This window comes from Dreissena polymorpha, chromosome 16 (genome assembly GCF_020536995.1).
Source record: "Dreissena polymorpha isolate Duluth1 chromosome 16, UMN_Dpol_1.0, whole genome shotgun sequence".
NCBI lineage: Eukaryota > Metazoa > Mollusca > Bivalvia > Myida > Dreissenidae > Dreissena > Dreissena polymorpha.
The window spans coordinates 6,452,212-6,474,345 of NC_068370.1; the positions used below are offsets into that span (position 1 = coordinate 6,452,212).

Below are 22,134 nucleotides of genomic sequence, written 5' to 3' on the forward strand. Positions count from 1 at the left end.
TTCTTTTGACTCTTACATAATCAGCAACAGTAGCCAAGGAGAAAAAAAAATGAAAAAATATATGCAACATGTGATTCAGAGCAATTAGAGCAAAAATAACATTTGCATTTAAAACATTACTAAACAATTTAATGCTGCCATTTTGAACTGTTTAATAAAAAAAGTACATGTTGTAAATTTGTAGGCTTAACCAAAAGAATACAAAAATACTCTCCGGTTAAAAAATAGTATGGTATGAATAGAACAAGTATGGTGCAGAGCAAACTTGACACTCTGGGAACAGAAAAACCACCTATTTGTATTTCATTTTACGAATTTGCAGCTAATCCTATGAACATCACAGCAGCCTGATAGGATTATTTGCAAAATTAACATACTACTAAAACATTATTTTTGCTACTATACACATATTTTAAATTATTGTTATGTTGTTTCTTCAGTTTATCACAATATCATTATGCTCGAACAGCAAAAAAGGTACACAATTAATAACCATATAATAATAAGTAGTTTTAATTAAACGAGAAAACCAAAAACATTTGGTACAAAAAAATGCTATCTTAACAGGAATTCTGTTTTTACTGTTCTTTATGAAGTACATGTAGGAGGTTAACATGTTTTTCATCTACTAACTTGTTTGGTAAAATTTAGTTTGCTTTAAAAATGCATGAACTTATGATCGATATAATGTTTATATCTGTGCATTATCCATTGGGTTACTCCTGAACATACACGTACATTTATAAATTATTACACAGTTTGTGGTTTCATATGGTACTAGTTCAATATTTTATACATTGTACCATTTGATAATAAAATAATAAATGAAGCTCGTCAAAATCAGGAAATACCTGATAAGTGTTTTTAAATGCATAGCTAGATTAACAAAGGCAAATGTTATAAAGGTAACAAAAATAAAATACATTAATAGGCAAAAATATAAAATCTGGAAATATAACAGATAACAAGTGGTCACTGTAAGTACCGTATACCCCAAAGTATAATTTTGATCCAAAAGTGTGACCTTGATCTTCACATTTGATTTATCCATCGGAGCAAAACTCTCAATGTACTCTATAATATATGAATTTTCATTATAATCAATTTAATACTTACAAAAATAATTTTAAAAAGCACAAAAAGTAAAACAAAAGGTGAATACTCCATAAATAAATGTATAAACATTGTTGTGTTACACATATTATTTTTAACATCAAACCATTTTACCACTTTTGTACAAAGAAACCCTTATTGTATATAGGATAGTCAATGTCAGTTTTATTTACTTCTTAGAATTCATTGTTCGTATTTTGCTTATTTTGGTTTCGAGATAAGCAGGAATCTAAGTGGATCACATATATTTGCATATTTGTTTTAAATATTGACTATAATTATTGTTCTTTTATTGTAAAGCGCCTTTGAACGCACAATACTGTATGAAAAGGGCGCTTCATAAATGTGGTTTTATTATTACTATTATGCTCTGTACCTCTTCCAGAAGACTTCAATCAGTACATGATGTCTCAATTTCCTCTATGAATTTATCAAGTTTCATTTAAATCTCTTCGATACAAAGATAGTTATTTTGCGCTAAAGAAAAATGACCAAACACAATAATTCTGTAATACTGAAGATATATGTACGTTTTTTTAATCTGCACTTCCCCTTAATGCCCTTATCATAATTTTAAGTTCCATTTGAATCCCTTTATTTCTTTATACATTATGCTCTATGCAAAAAAGGACAATACACAAATTAAGCTAAGAGTAATAACTCAAAAAATACTGGTCGTAGAATTGTTCCTCTTAACATCCTCTATCAATGTATAAAAAGTTTTATTTAAATACCTTTAATCTTAAGGGAGTTGGGCTTTGCACAAATAAAAGGAAAATACTCTGTAACTGCCAAAGAGTTATGGTTCTTGTGCTCCGCATTTTCGATTGTTGCCCTCCATAATTAAATGAAGTTTTTTTAAAATCCTTTTAATACTCCTGAACAAGAAGTGGGACAAAGGGGCGGATGAAGGACCTACGATCAGATTACTACTAGTATGTGCCCCCCTTAAGGGAATAATGGGCCATACATAAAAGGCTTTTTTAATACAATACAAATGATTTGCAAAATGAGATTCTAAAAGGACCTTATCACATGTTCATCAGTTCTTGTTGAGGAAATATTTAAGTAAAACAGCATATAATGTTATTCAAACTCCCATCTTCCTGAATTCACACGAATACATGTAAGTCACAATAATTATGAAGAATACTGCCAAAACCCCCTTCCCCACGATGCCATAATATGTAACAATGTCTTAAGTTAAAAAAGGGGCATATATTTGGTAATTTCAACCATGTGACAAAAATATCACGTGCACAAGTTTACATCATAAGTAATCATCCCTGCTAGTTTGAATGTTGAGTGTTAAAAAGTGTAGGATAATGCCTCTGGACCAAGGTGTTCCTACATTAAGTAGATAGACATACATGGTGATCCCAGTTTGCCCACCTTTACTTTGTTAAGGGGGCTAAAATAAACTGTGAACACTTTAACGCAAAAGTGCTTGGGATAAAATCTTAAAACATTTCTGTTTAAAATATATATCATATAATAAATAATTATTAAAAACTTTACACTAAACATTTGGCTATCCCTTATTTTATAATTATTTCTTATTTTTTCAAAAAGGTCTTTTAAAAATTGGTCAATATACTATCGGTATACAAAAAGTGTTGGTCTGTAAATTGCTTCCAAACCTGTTAATCAACAGAAGTATAGGCAGGTAAAAGGAAGGATTTTGGCACCAGTCCATACTTGCCATGGCATTCGCAGATCCACCAGGCCTTTTCATCGAACTGCCGACTAATGACATAAACCATATCTCCACGCTTAAAACTCAGCTCATTTTTGTTATCTGCATTGCAGTCCCATTTCCCGTAGTAGAGATTCTCAAAATCCTCCTTGGGGTTGCACGTGACTTTGACATTGATCTTCACCTTCTGTGGGGGGCACTCTGGCAGCACACGCTGGGGTGGTGCTTTCCTAATAATTGGTGGAGGGACAGGTGGCGGCGCAGGCTGGGGGCTGACCGTCTGGGGGCTGACCGTGTCATCATAAATGTCCTCTTGGATGAGTTCAGGCTCTGGGGGCGGTGGAAGTGGTGGGAGATGCTTGGGGGTAGAGATGGGAGGGGCATGCTTGAGGGTTGAGATGGGAGGGGGTGGGGGGCGACTGGGCGCCTCGGGCTCCTCATAGTCTTCACTGGGCTCACTGGGGCCAGGTGGAGTGATGACTGAGACATCATCAACATAGTCTTCTTCTGGGCCACTGGGTAGTGGCTTGTCACTAAGCACCTTTTCCTTCAATTCATTGCCCACTTCTTCATACATGTCCTCCTCTGCAAAGAAGGTTATATAACAATTCCTCAATGTCCTTAAGCGTCTTGAAAAAATATTTACGTGTATGACACCATGCTACAGGGATAAAATTATTAATAAAAGGTTCATTTTTGGCAAAATTGTCTAACAAAACTTTGCCATACTATAATGAAACCTTTAGATAATGATAATAAACATAAGGATCCATTTTCACATAAAACCAATTACATGTACATGCTTTTTTTTAAATCTGTTTTTCTTTGAAATTAAAATTATTTCTGTTGATTTGCCAACAAATTTCAAATTGTACATGATCATTTGCTTACCTATCAATGGTTGACCTTGACTGCTGATGAACATTTCCCACTGTTCGTACTCAGGCTTAGTCTTGGTAATGAACTGGAGAATACAATTCACATGTAGTTCTAATAATAGGACATGAGTTGCCTGGCATAAAGGAGCTTTTTCACGTTTTGGTAAATTGACAAAATTAAAAAAAGTTTCAGATTCGCAAATTTTGATTTTAGTTATGATAATTGTGAGGAAATAGTAATACTGAACATTCACTATGCTCTAAAATATCCATTATATGCATCTTTTGACGATTTGAAAAACTTAAAATTATACAGCGTTGCAACGGGAAACGATTGAATAATTTGGAAAGTTCTGTTGTTGTCGTTATTTGTTGGGAAACTATGAGGATTGCTTATATAAGTAAAAAAATGCATCCGCTTATAGCATGAGCATGGTTGGTTGAGTGGTCTAAGCAGGAGCTTTTTACTCCAGGACTCCAGGGGTCAGTGGTTCAAGCCCAATTACGGGTTACTTTTTCTTCCTTTTTTAAAATGTGTTCTTGTTTTTTTACTGGAGATTTTTAGATCCAATGTTTAAATTTATCAATATAAAGCATTTAATGACAAGCTTCAATACTTGCCAAAATCTGTGAAAAGGCCCCTTTAAATATACTCTGGATGCAAACAAACTCCAAATATTATCTTCAGCAGGTCTGGTCATGTCAGTAGGTCAACATTATAAATACTGAGGACCTCTGGATTGGGTCAGGTTGAGTTTTTATTAAATAATATATGAGCCTTGTTCTGAGAAAACTGGGCTTAATGCATGTTCTTAAAGTGCCGTCCCAGATTAGCCTGTGCAGTTTGCACAGGCTAATCAGGGACGACACTTTCCACCTAAACTTGATTTTCGGTAAGGAGGGACTTCCTTGAAACTAAAAATACAATAACAGCAGAAAGTGTCGTCCCTGATTAGCCTGTGCAGTCGAGCCGAGCCTGTGCAGACTGCACAGGCTAATCTGGGACGACACTTTACGCACATGCATTATGCCCAGTTTTCTCAGAACGCGGCTCATATAATTGAAGATATGTAAATCAAGTCCTTTTTTGGGTATCCATTTGAGCAGCTATATGAGTTTTTTCTTTTATCATTCTGTATAAATATACACACATTCATTAATGAAACTATGTAATCAATATCCTGTATTTTTCATAAAAAATGTATTGTTAATGTAATACTTCTATAATCTTGATATTGTCAGTTTTATCATTTAGAAATCATTTTAATGTAACATGTCAATGTTTAGAAGTATGCGTAAAAGCACTATCTGTGCATTGTGTTTGTAAAACATTTATATGTGATTTTGATATTTTCAATTTTGTCATAACAAAAATCAATTGTAGGCCAGATCTGGTAAAAGTTTAGTAATTTTTTTTACAATTACAACTTTCATTTTCGGATAATACAAGATCTGATATTCTTCTTTGGAACAGGAGACACAAACCTGGTACAGTCGTTTGTTTTCATCAGAGTGATACACTTCAAAACACAATTCCTTTAGATTCTTCTTGGTGGAAATTTCTGGATTGTTCCGGAATTTGTAACCTACAAATACCATTGCGAACATCTGAAGGTTGGAATCTTTATTAACTGTAAATCTATACAATGAAATGTCCAAAGTTCAGTACAAACCTATCAAGTCATTGATTACTAATAATTTTCAAAAATGTAAACCATTTGTTATTAAATATAAAAGAAAAAAATGATAAGGCATATCTTTCAAAGATGCAAAACCACATCACAGCACAATCTTTAATTGTGTATTGATTTAGTGCCAATAAGATTACATTTCTTGACATTCTACATAATTATATTCTAATGCAGTGAAAATTTGGGCGTTACAACAGGTCATATAAGAGACCCTGACTGATTAACCCTTTACCGCCCAGATTTGCATTTTGACTCGTTTGTAATCACATAGAAAATACAAATTTGATTTAAGACCTTTCCAAATAGATTGTAGTTTTAGAGACTTCATTTTCAACCCTGTACAAACTGACCAGCAGAAAACTGCATAACACCTGAACTGACTGCAAGTTACTTGCAGGCTGTTCTGGTTTTATGCTGGTTGCATGAAGCCATTTTCACTTCATTTCTGAAAGGGAAATGTTTACCCATTTATGCCCAGCGTCTAGAAAAAAGGCCTTGGCAAAGAGAGTAGACCAAGATGAGACACCGCATGATGCAGCGTCTCATCTGGGTCTGCACTGTTTGCTTAAAGGATTTCTTTAAGAAATATTCTTAATATTGATAACAAGAGCTGTCTCAATAGGATGACATATGCCCCCGAAAAATGCTTTGATAGAAGTTATGAGCATTTTTTCGAAACCTAAACACAAATTTCGAAACCTAAAGCCGAACCTTAAGTTCAAGGTCAAGGTCAAAGGTGTCAAAATTTGTGTGCGTATGGAAAGGCCTTGTCCATATACACGTGCATTACAAATATGAAGGTTATATCTCAAGGGACATAGAAGTTATGAGCATTTTTTTAAACCTATACACGTGCATACCAAATATGAAGGTTACATCTGAAGCTACATAGAAGTTATGAGCATTTTTCGAAACCTAAACACAGATTTCGAAACCTCAACGTGGACCCAAAGTTCAAGGTCAAGGTCAAAGGGGTAAAAATTTGTGGCGTATGGAAAGGCCTTGTCCATATACACATGCATGCCAAATATGAAGGATACATCTGAAGCGATATAAAAGTTATGAGCATTTGTCAAAACCTAAATGCAGAGTTCGAAACCTAAACGCGGGCCCTAAGTTCAAGGTCAAGGTCACAGGGGTAAAAAAAATTGTGCGTATGGAAAGGCCTTGTCCATATACACATGCATGCCAAATATGAAGGTTATATCTCAAGGAACATAGAAATAATGAGCATTTTTCAAAACCTAAACGCAAATTTCGAAACCTAAACGCGGACCTTAAGTTCAAGGTCAAGGTCACAGGGGTAACAATTTGTGTGCGTATTGAAAGGCCTTGTCTATAAACATATGCATACCAAATATGTAGGTTATATCTCAAGGGACATAGAAGTTATGAGCATTTTTTGAAACCTAAACACAGATTTTGAAACCTAAACGCAGACCTCAAGTTCAAGGTCAAGGTCACAGGAGTCAAAATTTGTGTGCGTATATACACATGCATACTAGGGCTGCACCGAATATCCGAAATATCCGAGATTCGCGGATCCAAACGAGGATTCGCGGATCTAACCGTGATTGGTAAAATCGGTTTCAAATCCTGATCTTATTCAAGTTTAACCTTTCGTTTGTGTTAATTGTTTCTTTCGCCCTAATACGTTTCGTTAAATTGTTTCTTTCTGTTTGAAAGGCTGACTGGTATGTAGTTTGTCACAATTATCGCTACTTTTTCGACAAAAACATGGTACTACACAGTCTACTTTCGTTTTTGATGGTGCAAAATGGCGCAGAAGAAAATTCATGATGCACCTAAACAATTAAAATCCTCGGTGTGGAAGCATTTTGGGTTTTATCAGCATACTAGTTCTGGCTTATAAGTGGTTGTTACGAAGTATTTCATTGATACTTATTGCCGATTGCGTGTGATGCGTTTTTTGCTTGTTAAAATACAGCGTAATTCATATTATATCTGACTGACATAGATGTGTTTAATATGAGACATTATTATTAATGTTTGTCGTTAAAATGCTTACACTATTTTGTGTATGTGCGATTTTGAGAAATTTGCGGAATCTGGACCAGGGTATATATTTTTTTCCAAACAAAGTAGGTCAATTTTGTCATCTACTTAGTATTTGTTTTTGTTTTTGATGTTGTTATTTCTGCTTCCACTACTGCTGTTGCGGCTGCAGCTGCATCTACCAATGCTGCTAAAGTAGTATAAATATTAGTAGCTGTAAAGTTTATAATAATAATAAAAGTTGATTACTTTTCTCATAAGACATATATACGTTCTGGTGTTTCAAAACATAATTTTGGTTATAACAATATAAATTATAATTTATTTTGCGTATTTTTACTTTCAAATTAGGATTCGAACCGATATTCGATATCCGAGCTTTTGGATTTGAATTCGGATCCGATTGAAATTTTGGATTCGGTGCAGCACTAATGCATGCCAAATATGAAGGTTATAGCTCAAGGGACAAGTTATGAGTATTTTTCAAAACCTAAACGCAAAGTTTGACGGACAAATGGACGAACAGACGGACGGACAGTCCAATCATTATATGCCCTTCATAAAAATATACTAGACATCCCTAATTTTGGAAATAAATTGATCCAATTTAGAAGGATGGGAGAGTTCACTAGTCATAAATACAAACTCTATATACCATCCAGCTTGAAGGCCCCACACTGTTTCTTGTCCGTCTGTTTCTCGTAGTAATAGAACACACCACCGCTTATCACGCAATACCGTGTTTGTAACTTCGGGCCAAAAAGACCTGTTTATATCAAGAAATAGCACTTTTATACTTAAAGTACTAATTAAATCTTTAATAAGTGAAAAATGTGTATTGATTTATACATTTGAAATCCACCCTTTTTGAATATGATTTAACATGAAAAATAGCAAGATATAGTTTAAAACATTTTAACAAAAAGAACACATATGAATAAAATAGCCAAACAATAGAAATTAAAAACAAGATGTGTTTGTGAAACACAATGTCCCCCATATGACGTCTGACCTTGAAGGATGACCTTGACCGTGACCCTTCACCACTCAAAATGTGCAGCTCCATGAGATACACATGCATGTCAAATATAAAATTGCTAGCTTCAATATTGCAGAAGTAACATTACATGAGCAATTTTGACCCATATATTTGACCTAGAAGGATGACCTTGACCTTTCACCACTCAAAATGTGCAGCTCCATGAGATACACATGCATGCCAAATATCAAGTTGCTATCTTCAATATTGCAAAAGTATTCATAAAATAAGTGATTTGGGCCACATATATTTGACCTCTGACCTTGAAGGATGACCTTGACCTTGACCTTTCACCACTCAAAATGTGCAGCTTCATAAGTTACACATGCATGCCAAATATCAAGTTGCTATCTTCAATATTGCAAAAGTATTCATAAAATAAGCGATTTGGGCCACATATATTTGACCTCTGACCTTGAAGGATGATCTTGACCTTGACCTTTCACCACTCAAAATGTGCAGCTCCATGAGATACACATGCATACCAAATATCAAGTTGCTATCTTCAATATTGCAAAAGTATTCATAAAATGAGCGATTTTGGCCACATATATTTGACCTCTGACCTTGAAGGATGACCTTGACCTTGACCTTTCACCACTCAAAATGTGCAGCTCCATGAGATACACATGCATGCCAAATATCAAGTTGCTATATCCAATATAGCAAAAGTTATTGCAAAATGTTAAAGTTGGCGCAAACCAACCAACCAACCAACAGACCAACAGACAGGGCAAAAACAATATGTCCCCCACTACTATAGTGGGGGACATAAAAATTAACAAATAAAGATAAGTTATGGTAAGTCATAAACGCAAGACATTTCATACAAAAATAGATGAAACATTTACATTTATCAATAACATTTGTAGATCAATCTTTCAAATGACAGACTGAGAGGTATGCAATTCAGAAAGAACTCAAAAACTGCTGAACACGTACCAGTCCCTTTCTTCTGTTTTTTGTCTAGGAAACCGGCAACTAGGGGTTCCTTGATGTCCCCCGCTGCAATCAGGCCAATACCCACTGCAAGAAAAAATGAGATGCGTAAAGTTTTGTCCCAGATAGGAACGACACTATCTGTCTTTATGGAATTTTATGTTTAAAGGAAAGCTCTTCTGAACATAAAACATTTTGGGCAGAAAGTGTCATCCCCAATAAGCCTGTGTCAACTGCACAGGTTAATCAGAAATACTGTTAATATACAAAAGTGGATTGAATTATGTTCACGCATTATAGTAATACTATTAAAGTGCTGAAGGCACTGCAGTTGTTCGGTTTTGACTGACATTTGGTAAAACTGATTCATCAGAATTAAATTTTAGTAAAACATTGAGCACAACTCAATCTATTTAAAAAAAAAGTTACTGTAACAAAAGTTTAAATAAAATATGACACATTGTAAACTTTATTGAGAATGTTTTAATGCAAAGTTGAATTGTTCAGAACAAGTACAAGTATTCTCCTTCATGACACCTTAGACACTGGTTTAAGGGATGAAGCAAATGCATGGAAATGCAAGCAATCTACACAAGCCAACATAATTAACTGCCAACAACCTTTAATGTTATGATCAACATATGGGTATAAATCACATGACAATTTCAGGAATAATAGTCAAATAGACAATGAAGCAAATAATATTTTTTTCATTAAAGAGAAGGCTATACAATTTCTGGTAAAATTCATAGGTCATGCATAATGTCTGGCAAATGCTTATCATGAGTCTACGGTATAAGTTCAGAAAAAAAATATAACAAGAGCACCGCATAACAGGCGCCAACGCTCGGCTGCAGGTGCAGTTTTGAATAAATGAAAGCTTGTCAGAATTTTTTCTTTTTTTTTTAGAGGTCACAGTGGCCTTGACCTTTGACCTAGTGACCCAAAAACGGGTGTGGTGTGTAGAACTCATCAAGGTGCATCTACATATGAAGTTTCAAAGTTGTAGGTGGAAGCACTTTGATTTTAGAGCCAATGTTACGGCAGATGGCGGAAGATACAACACGTATCTTAAAGTATACATGCACATTAAACAAGATTATTTGGAATGCTTGCACAATTTAAAAACATATTGTTTCATATAAAAGTGAGAGCTTTTGCTTAAAATTTAATTAATTTAAGATTGTTCTATGGATATATTTTGAAAAAAATATCTGTTTACAATAAAGGATGTTCACTTCATAATATGTATAAGGGTGCTGTTAATTCAACATACAATTATTCCACACATAGATTGGTTACTATTAAACACCATACACCAAGTATTATGTGAAAACTATATGTTTGCTACAACCTCTATCACATACGATAAAATATAATCAAGATTGTTAAAGCATATCAAGTGGTTTCCAAACATGAATGGGACTTGAGGAAACAGGCAATGCCATTACAAATAAACCTTGCATGTACAAACCAGGGATCATATCATTTTAGATTTTCAATCAGCTCTTAGGTCTGCGAATCAAATACCGGTACCTGTTTATATTAAAATTGCATATTTGAGAAAAGTGCCTGGATACAGATAAGAATTTTTATGGTTTACTATAATCCTCTGGAAATTTAGCATCTCAAACATTCTTAAATTTCAATATGTTGATTATCTAACATTACTACACAATAATGAAGATATATGAAATATAATTAGGTTTAATAAAATGCTATTGTATGTGTATCCGAAATATGCACTTGTGTATAAAAAAACAATATTGCAAGCCCTATTTTTTGTTGTTGCATTTTTAAATAAACTACACATTGTCTTTATCATCATTTTCAATAAATTTTTAATATCAACAAGCTTACACCAAAGTACTGTATATGCTAAAAGATTACACAATATTACACAATATTTTGCATGATTCTGGTCAATATTTTGATATGAGTTTGACTGACAGGTAGGGAGATTTTAAATGAATGAGAAGTACATGAACAGTGCAAAAAACGAATGCATGACAAATAACAACAAAACTACTCCAAATATCCATCAATAAGGACACAACTGGTCATTCACGTGTCACTGATAAACCAAAATTCACACCTACAGTGCGATGAGGCCATAATACACATCATGTTTAATTAATCTGTGGATTATCAAGATTTTTAGTGACTGGAAAATAAACAGATGAATGCAGGTGTTAACAGGTCTTTTTCACCAGCCAAACTGAAAATAATATGATCCCTGTGTACAACTGTGTTTATTAATATACTAGCACTGTAGCAGGTACCTACGGTTGGTTTCAGTTTCCCGCTTCCCTAACATATGAGAAATAAATATAAAAAACTTAATAACCAAATTTCACATAGGCAAGTTTACTGATTTTCACGAAGCCCTTATTTATTGGGGAATAATAAAAAACAAGGCTTGCAGTGTATTTAAATTGGATAAAAAATTACTTTTAGAGTTTTACCAAGGTTTCACTATAGCCATAATAGGAAAACTGCACTGCCCCCCCAGTGGCAATGTTTTTCTTTTTAAAGAAACCAGAACCATTTCCAAAAAAGTTCAGATATCATGAGAACATATTTTCTGACTAATTTTAATGAACATTGTAATAAAAATGTGACTTCTAGAATGTTAACAAAATTTAACTTAAATCATAGCCATGAAAACTGCCAAACCTAGCAGCCATGGACCTTAATCATTTTCAATTTCAGCTGAGATAAAATGAAAATAAATTTCATGAACAGGTTTAATGAAGATTTAACTAAAAATGTGAATTCTACAGTTTACAAGGTTTCACTATACATGTGCAGCAACATAAGTTAAAACTACACCGCCCCCTGGCAGCCATGTTTTTTAACAGACCATATCCATTTTTCTTATTCGGCTGAAGTATCATTAGAATAAATGTTCTAAGCGAGTTACATCATTTTTGGACAAAAAATGTAACTTCCAGAGTGTAAAAAATGTTTCACTATAGCTGTGTAAGGCAAACTGCCCCACTCACCAGGCTGCTATGGTTTTCAATGGACTGGAGCCATTTTTTAACTCTGCCGAGATACTGTTAGGGCAAATGTATTCACAAAGCTTCATGAATATTGGACAAACAATTTGACTTTAAACAATAAAAATAGAATTCATGACTGTAAAAGCACACTAACTATAATTATCTTGGGCAGTTAGTCAAAAACTTTTAGACTATAGTCCTTTGGCTTTGGAAAATGACCAATGTGGAGTTGTATAGCCCAAATGAATATTTATAGTTCGTTTTACAAGTATTTATAATAAATTTGTAAAAGTTTAATAACAAAAAGTTAATAAATATAATTATTAGCAAGCTTTCCTCAGAATTGTGTTAATGGGCACTGGCCAACAGTTGAGCAGGGAACATGTCGAATCATTACTCTGCCATGTTGAATTTTCATTTATAATTTTCATGCTGTTAAATAAAAAAAAGTATTTGAGACTAAGTGAAAAAATTATAATAAGATGTTAAAGCTTCTTTTAAATGCGTTGTTAAAATTAATGCATTGCAACCCTGCACTATGTGTTCATGGATGCACTATGTGGTATAACAGTCAGTATAGACTGACCTTCAATATATCCACTGTAGGAGTTAGTGTCCCCTTCGTCTGACTTGTTACTGCCTCCTGTCATTGTGGAGTCATCATCCTTCCCTACAGCAGACATATACATTGGTATCACCACAAGTTATATCTTAATTGTTGGGGGTAATTTTTCCTGTTGCGCAAGTGACTGTTATTTTCTCAATAGAGCAAAAAAATATTGCTGTAACTTACTGTAACCGTACCACAATATTACATTATTGATTTTTGCATCGTTTACAGTCGTTAGTAATTAAAATATGAAAGGAATTATTCAATATTACAATTCTGATCATTACTTTTCATGTATGTTGTTTCCTCTTTAAGTTATTGATAAAAATTAAATACAATGTCACTCGCAAACTTTTGCAAGTACCAATCTGTTAATTTCAAGCCTTGGCCTTCTACAATTTGCCCGACAAACACAATTCAGACCTGACAAATCTGGTCTATATGCCAGCATCAACTGAGATTTTTTCGCAACTTTCCTGATAAAACTAGATTTTGTCACAGAAGTGACGAATTCATATATGAAAATTTTAAGAAAGTTTTATTTGAAAAAGTGATTTGGAAAAAATCGGCACTGATTTACTTATTTTTTCTCTTAAGATAACTCTTAAATTATCTTAATTAAACTTGCCTGAAAGATATAAATAGTTGTACCTGAGCCATCTGAGTTCTGTGTTGGCACCCAGTTAGGGTTCTCCTCATACAGCTTGGTCAGCTTGTCAAGGATGATCTGCTTGTGCTCCTGGGACTTCTTGCCCAACTTCTCCTTCTTAAGGGTTTCATTTAGAAACTTCTCAACCTCTTAAATGTAGTTAAATAGAATTGATTTTTTGTGTGTGTAAAATATGCAGATAGATAATAAATAAACAAGCAAATTCATTGAATTGATATCCCCCGCCAATATGCTTCTGGACACAAAAGTGTTATATTTGACATATTTAAAAAAAAGCATATTTTTTAAGATACAAAGGGCCATAACTCCATTATTAACAGATTGTGTACAATGCTATTTGGCGTGAATCATCCTCTTATCCATATATATACTTATACCAAGTTTCAATGAAATCCGCCAAAGCACTTCAAAGATATGGTTTCGGACACGAAAGTGCCGGACAGACGGACGGACAGACAACGCCAAAACAAAATCCCTCCGCCTATTGCGGGGGATAACAAAACAATACCCTGTATGTACATAATTTTAGCCTGAAATGTCGGAAAGTCACTCACCTGAGAATCAGATACAAAAGAACTGACCTGTTCTGTACAGTCATAGATATCATTATAAGAAATGTTCTGACCAAGTTTCATGAAGAATGAATTGGAAAACATCCGGTAAGGGGTTGTAATTTTGGGCAAAAAAATTCACTTCATAGCAATATAAGGAATGCCCTGCACCCTGGTGGCCATGTTTTTCAAAGAACCAAAACCATTTTTAAACTCATACAAGATATTATTGGGAAAAAAATCTCTGACAAAGTTTCATGAAGATTGGACAATAAATGTGGCCCCTAGAGTGTTAACAAGACAAAAGTTGACGCGGCACGACAGATAAAAAAGGCAATCACAAGAGCTAAAAAAGAGTGTCACTTTGCTTGTTTGGATATGACAGTTTCTTTTTGGAATCAATTACATGTACCTTTGTTAGACATTAATGTTTTAGTCATGGTAGTAAACTTGAGAGAAATGCAGTGTAAGCATCCCAATTAGCTCAATCCCAGGCTTGCTGCATGCTTTTCAACAAACGGCGACAATGGCGCCAAACATGGGACAGTGGCATTTGCAGTTCTCCCTAGAACCTGCTTATGGGTTTGTCTAGATAAGTTATACACTGTTCCGTTTCTCAAATTTGAGGATGAATTTAAACTTGGAATGGAAAAATGTCATGGCATCAAACTTACGCCAGATTGGTGCTTAGATGGGAAATCAAGCAGCCCGGTCTTGCCGGTGCGCTCAATCCATTGAGCAATGGGTATGATAGCAGGAAATTCTGGGTTCCAGTCCCAGACTGGCTTTTCACTTTTAACCATTCAGATTAAATAATTAAAGGCAATTGTTGTTTTTCCAAAATGGGTCTTTAGTTATAATGACATCTTTATTTTCAGAACCAGTAGATTTTCTCCTTACAAAACTCTATTCTTTTTAGGGAAATGTGTATGTCAATATCTGTCATTTTTATTTATTTCACTAGACAAGTCAACTGCACAGTTTAAAATATAAACTTTCCGCTTGTGTGACTTACGAAGAAATGACCCTTGTCATTCTGTTTACGTTCAGTTCATTTCAAGGGTAAACATATCATGATACATAATTCATTTCGTAAAACAATTCATAATTTATAATTGGCTTATCATTTGTAGCAGTGGATACCCACCATAGAGAAGTTGCTTCAAATTTTCGTCAGTCATATCCACTGTCAGTAAACCGAAATGATTAAAACTTCCTTGTCTGCTTCATCCCGGTACCCCTTCATCCAGGAAGTTATTCAACTTTTTTATGAAGACTTCCTAGTGGTTTTTAGATTCCTTCTGCCAATTGGTCGAGTTGATGACGTTCGACCAATCAAAACCGTTTATACATTCTAACAGCAATTTTGTCTTGTAAATTATTTGTAGAAAAATATTCGCAAAACGGTTACATTTCATCTACTTTGTAACTCCAGCAAAATGATCTGCTTTTATACAGGGGCGTGTGTACAGGACCCTTCCTAGTGTCAAGTTGCTTGTCAGTAACTGTAAAGCTTATAACCAATATACGCTTGTCAGTAACTGTAAAGCTTAAAACCAATATACGTTAATTGGGTCACATCCCAATTTGTACATTGCACATACAGTTTTCATATCTCTTTCTTATGTTAAAGTTAAAGCAATCCCCTTGATGAACATTTTGTAAGTTACACGTTCATGTATTTTTAGTTCAGATGCTTTTTCCTTTACCAGGGGGTTTTCCAGCCAATTTAGGAAATTAGGAGTCTGATCAAATTGGGATTTTTTTAATCGATAAAAGTAGCAAATTTGGGAATTTTTTATCGACAAAAAGAATCAAATTGGGATTTTTTATCAACAAATATTGCCATTTTGAATAAAAATCATATAAATTATGGGTATATTTTTTGCAGGTTGTTTAAAAAAATTAGATATAGAGTCTAATAATCATATTAAGTCATAAGACACTTCGTTCTAAAAAAAAATATATAAAAAAAAATCGGTTTGGGATCGGGTCTGTTTGCTTTGGGATCGTGTCTGTATTACGGCCTTTTTTACATAGCAGAAAACCCCTGTTTACATAAATAGAATACCCCTTTATTCCTACGCAATTTTTTTTTTTTTATGTTGCACTTTATCAGTGATAAAACAAAGAGATTTATTCACAGAAATTTGAATCTTTGCAAAATAGCATTTCATGTTTGTATAAACAATTATATTTGGAATATAAGCACACTAACAAGAAAAAAGTTTGAGAAATAAATTTATCACGGCTGAGGTTCCAACCCCCAACTGTTTGAAGCAAAAAGCCCTCTTGCTACCACTGCCCGCCAATGGAAAATTCTGTCTTATGAACATATCTGTGTATTATGAATCTCTGTATTTTGCAAATTATCCATTAGCCTATGACGATTTTGTTTAAATTCTTATTTTGCCAGTGTGAAAAAATTGCCTTTAAAGATAAATATTGATAAGCTATGAAACAAAATGAATTATTCCAATTAAGTAAGATTTCCTAACATTTGCTTTATATATAAATATGGGACAATATCTACCACATTATGTTGCTGCTGTCTGTATTTAAAATTAATTTTGAGCGACTGACATACACAAATATAAACAGGTGTGGCACTTTATGCTCATATACTTTAAACTGATTTACAAAAAGTTATGGAAATATAATAAAACATCTTTTATATGCTTCAGTAAATAAATTCAAAATTAATATTTTAACGTCAATCTAGTTTCAGTTCCTGAAAATTTGACCCCTAATAAAACCTTTGCTTTATATCAAACATATTCTTACTCAAATAAACCAAAAATTAAGAGGGCCTGAAAGGCAAAAAGATGCCCACCTCCTGTCGGCCATGTTTTCAACAAACCAGAACCATTTTGGAACTCGTCCAAGATATCATTAGAACAAGCGTTCTGAGAAAGTTTCATGAAGATTGGACAATAAATGTTACTAATAGAGTGTTAACAAGTTTTTACTATAGCCATATAAGGTTAAATGCTCCGCCCTCTGGCCGCAATGTTTTCAACCATACCGAACCATTTTGTAAGTCGTCCAAGATATAATTGAAGAAATCTTCTGACCAAGTTTCATGAAGATTGGACAATAAATGTGGCCTCTAGAGTATTAACAAGGTTTAACTATAGCCATATAAGGAAAATGCCCGCCCCCTGGCAGCTATGTTTTTCAACCAACTGGAACCATTTTCAAACTCATACAAGACATCATTGGGGCAAATCTTCTGACCAAGTTTTATGACAATCGGACAATAAATGTGGCCTCTAGAGTGCTCTTAAGGTTTAACTATAGCCATATATAGCCATATAAGGAAAAATGCTCTGCCTGCTGGGAGCCATGTTTTTCAAACAACCGGCATCATTTTCAAACTCAACCAAGATATCATTGGGACAAATGTTCTCACCAAGTTTCATGATGATCGAAAAATTAATGTGGCTTCTAGAGTGTTAACAACGTTTTACTAAAGCCATTTAAGGAAAAATGCCCTGCCCCCTTGGGGTCATGATTTTCAACCAAACGGAACCATTTTACGAACTCGTCCAAGATATCATTGAGACATATCTTCTCACCGAATTTTATGAAGATCAGACAATAAATGTGGCCTCTAGAGTGTTAACGAGGAAAATGTTGACGCCACACAATGCACGAAGGACAAAAGGCGATCACAAAAGCTCACCAAGAGCACATTGTTCTCAGGTTAGCTAAAAAGACAAAGCAACAAGAAAATATGTAAAAAGTTTATATATAAAAGATCAGCTAAACATATGACACGTAGCATAGGTTGTAATAAATTATAGAACAAAACATTTACAACAACTGGAATGCATATGTACCCATATCTTTTTATATTTTCCAGCCAGAAAGATTTTCAAACTGACAATAAGGTTTGTGAATACGTTGCAATACACGTAGTTTTCATTCTTTTTAACAACATTAGAGTGTAATAATTTCCCCAACACAAAATATTTGAGGACAAAGTATTTGTAGGCAATAAGCCATATTGTTACCAATTACACACTATATAATCCACAGTCAGTGTTTGAAGAATCAGAAAATGTGTTACTGTTGATTGTCAACATTGTCAACATAACGCCATGACTTTGAAAACTGACCAAAAAGTACTTACATGTACACAATGTGTTAAGAAAATATCAGAATTACCAACCCAGTGTTCAATGGCTTTGGTTGCAAAAGAGTAAACAGACAATAATGGAATATCTGCCTTTATGTTTAACTCTTTCAGCGCTATAACCGAATTTTGAAGGCCTTTGCAAACAGTTTGGATCCAGATGAGACGCCACAGAACGTGGCGTCTCATCAGGATCCAAACTGTTTGCTATTCTGATAGTATTCTTTGAAAAAAATCTAAGAAAATGCTAATTTTAGAAATTCAGCATTTCAGCAGACAACAAATTTCCCAGCATTCAAAGGGTTAATCATTCAGAAATACTGCATGCACTAATAAATAAGCAAAATAACCAAACAGCAAGCTTTCATACCTTTTTGTTTATAAGCATATAAAAACTAAAAAGAGAACATTCAGCTATTATCATGTTTATTTAAGAAAGCTTAAGCACATGTTAAATAGCATTGACCTGTTGACCTCAAAATTGATAGGCGTCTTTCTTTCATCCCTTGTAACCCTTCTATTATTTTGCATAGCTAAAGGTCAAGTTGTAGTATTATCAATCATACAAAATGTGTTAGCCATTACTCTGGAAATTTGTGGATACGGATTCTGTCTTGGGTTTCAAAATTTGCAAGAGGATATAACAATGGAATCCCTGAACATTAGTATAGGATGTTTGTATGCAGCATATTAAATGTAGGATGTTTGTATGCAACATATTAAATGTAGGATGTTTGTATGCAGCATATTAAATGTAGGATGTTTGTATGCAACATATTAAATGTAGGATGTTTGTATGCAGCATATTAAATGTAGGATGTTTGTATGCAACATATTAAATGTAGGATGTTTGTATGCAGCATATTAAATGTAGGATGTTTGTATGCAACATATTAAATGTAGGATGTTTGTATGCAGCATATTAAATGTAGGATGTTTGTATGCAGCATATTAAATGTAGGATGTTTGTATGCAACATATTAAATGTAGGATGTTTGTATGCAGCATATTAAATGTAGGATGTTTGTATGCAGCATATTAAATGTAGGATGTTTGTATGCAGCATATTAAATGTAGGATGTTTGTATGCAACATATTAAATGTAGGATGTTTGTATGCAACATATTAAATGTAGGATGTTTGTATGCAACATATTAAATGTAGGATGTTTGTATGCAGCATATTAAATGTAGGATGTTTGTATGCAACATATTAAATGTAGGATGTTTGTATGCAACATATTAAATGTAGGATGTTTGTATGCAGCATATTAAATGTAGGATGTTTGTATGCAGCATATTAAATGTTCATAACTAATGAAGCTAATTTACGTTGAAACAAATAATGAGAAAAAACCCATCATGATCTTAAATTTTATAAAACAAATAAAAAATAAACATTTAATATGCATGAACAATAAAGTAAAAATAAACTTTAATTGAACAATTTGCATTCTTTTAACAAGAGTGCCAAACTGTCACAAGATACGCCCGTTCGGAGGTTTTGGACACCATGCTTAATGCTTGAAATGCACTAAGTGACCTCGAGACCTAGTTATTGACCCGGCATGACCCATATTTGAACTTGACCTAGATATCATTTAGATGTAACATCTGACTAAATTTGGTGAAGATCAAATGAAAACTACTTCAATTAGAGAGCGGGCACCATGCTAAATGCTTGAAATTCATTATGTGTCCGATCGTGACCTCGTTTTTGACCCGGCATGACCCATATTCGAATTTGATCTACATATCATCTAGACTCAACTTCTGACCAAATTAGGTGATGATCAGATGCAAACTACTTCAATTAGAGAGCGGACACCATGCTAAATGCTTGAAATGCACTAAGTAACCTTGTGACCTAGTTTTTGACCCGGCATGACCCATATTCGAACTTGACCTAGATATCAACTAGATGCAACTACTGACCAAGTTTGGTGAAGATCGGATGAATACAATTTGAATTAGAGTCCGGACAAAGTGGCGCCGTTGAAAATGCACTAATTGACCCTATGACCTAGTTTTTGACCCGGCATGACCCATATTCGAACTTGGCCTATATATCAACTAGATGCAACTGCTGACCAAGTTTGGTGAAGATCGGATGAATACAATTTGAAATAGAGTCCGGACAAAGTGGCCCCTTTGAAAATGCACTTATTGACCCTATGACCTAGTTTTTGACCCGGCATGACCCATATTCGAACTTGGCCTAGATATCAACTAGATGCAACTGCTGACCAAGTTTGGTGAAGATCGGATGAATACAATTTGAATTAGAGTCCGGACAAAGTGATGCCTTCCGCCCGCCGCCCGCCGCCCGCCGCCAAGGGGTTTCACATAATACGTCCCGTATTTTATACGGGCGTATAAAAATACAAATTGGCAAAAAGTAACACAAACTTTGTATATAGATACAAAAATGATAATCTCAGCATAGTTGATCTATAGGTATGATATTAATCTTACGATATGGAAGTATTTGATATGTAACACACGGTATGTAAAATATTTGTGCAAGCCGTAAAATCTTATAAACTACTACTACAGATATAATGTACATAAACTATATTATCATTACGGGATATTGGAGAAAATATACATAAAGGTATACCCTATACAGAAATCTTTAGTACGGTAAATGTCATGTTGTGGTAAAATATTGATTTTAACTTATTATTAATTTCATCTATAATAGATTTTGTTCATTTTATATTTGTATGATTTATCAGGAAGAAGGCTTTAAAGGGGCCTTTTTAAGTTTTGGCAAATTGACAAAATTGAAAAAAGTTGTTTCAGATTCACAAATTTTCGTTTTAGTTATGATATTTGTGAGGAAACAGTAAAACTGAACATTTACCATGCTCTAATATATCAATTATACGCATCTTTTGACGATTTAAAAACCTGAAAATTATATAAAGTGTTGCAACGCCAAACAATTGAATAATTTGGAGTTTTGTTGTTGTCGTTTAATTTTGTGAAACTAGGAAGATTGCTTATATAGTATACAATACGTTCATTATATATATACTTGGCAGGATGGCCGAGTGGTCTCATTGGTTTTTACTCCAGGACTCCAGGGGTCACTGGTTCGAGCCCTGCTGAGTTTGTTTTTTTTCTTTTTAAAATTTATTCTTGATTTTTTGCTGGAGCTTCTTAGATCCAATGTTTACATTTATCAATATAAAGCATTTAATGACAAACTTCAAAATATGCCAAAATCTGTGAAAAGGCCCCTTTAAAGGATGTATGCATAATGGTTGTATGATTATTACAAAACTAAAGTTTGTTGGATTGTCAATATTTAGATTTTATCTGATTTATCCTATTAACAACATAAATTCACATGTTATTGTACTCAGTATAAATAAGTGTTTTGCAATTTATGTCACAATCAATATTTAAAAATTCACTAGTGATCAGTAACATACTACATGTAATTGGTTATCAGGAGCATAAAGTATGGGATAAGAACGTTTTTTCCAGGGTTTGAATAACATATTAACTGTACAAGTAACACACGTCTTTGGTATCATTAACAATTTTGCATTGTATTGGAAACAAGTTTCCATTGGATCTGTTACAGTTTCTATGGCATTAAAAACACATTCTAAGAACATTTTATTGTTCCAGATCAAATACTAAAATAATAGTAAATGTACTTAAAAAATACTTAAATAATAGTGGTGTACATATAACACTGTACTTGTATTAACATCATTTTTTTAACAAAAATAAAGAAACAACAACAACAGGAACAACTCTGAACAAAACACATCT

The 22,134-nt window shown here is 33.8% G+C and overlaps 1 protein-coding gene across 2 annotated transcripts; it reads right to left on the reverse strand.

The window, feature by feature from the left end:
* Nucleotides 1–2,622: 2,622 nt before the first annotated feature.
* LOC127861638 (src kinase-associated phosphoprotein 2-B-like) lies at nucleotides 2,623–15,459 on the reverse strand. Of its 2 annotated transcripts, XM_052400313.1 has the most exons (9): nucleotides 15,356–15,459; nucleotides 13,639–13,785; nucleotides 12,964–13,047; nucleotides 11,659–11,682; nucleotides 9,376–9,459; nucleotides 8,050–8,160; nucleotides 5,173–5,273; nucleotides 3,701–3,773; nucleotides 2,623–3,394 (listed from the first exon to the last, which is right to left on the reverse strand). In XM_052400313.1, exons 1-9 carry the CDS (start codon nucleotides 15,387–15,389, stop codon nucleotides 2,757–2,759), a joined length of 1,296 nt encoding a protein of 431 aa, XP_052256273.1. In that variant the 5' UTR covers nucleotides 15,390–15,459; the 3' UTR covers nucleotides 2,623–2,756. The 2 variants fall into 2 exon arrangements, with proteins under 2 accessions (XP_052256273.1, XP_052256274.1); XM_052400314.1 differs by lacking the exon at nucleotides 11,659–11,682.
* Between the last annotated feature and the right edge of the window lie 6,675 nt (nucleotides 15,460–22,134).

Coding starts and splice junctions, on each gene's coding strand:
- LOC127861638 (XM_052400313.1), bottom strand. CDS start 15,389: ATGACTGACGAAAATTTGAAGCAACTTCTCTATG. Junction 3,774..5,172: donor AAAACAAACGACTGTACCAG/GTTTGTGTCTCC, acceptor TGTATTCTCCAG/TTCATTACCAAGACTAAGCC. Junction 3,395..3,700: donor TCAAGGTCAACCATTGATAG/GTAAGCAAATGA, acceptor CCTTCTTTGCAG/AGGAGGACATGTATGAAGAA.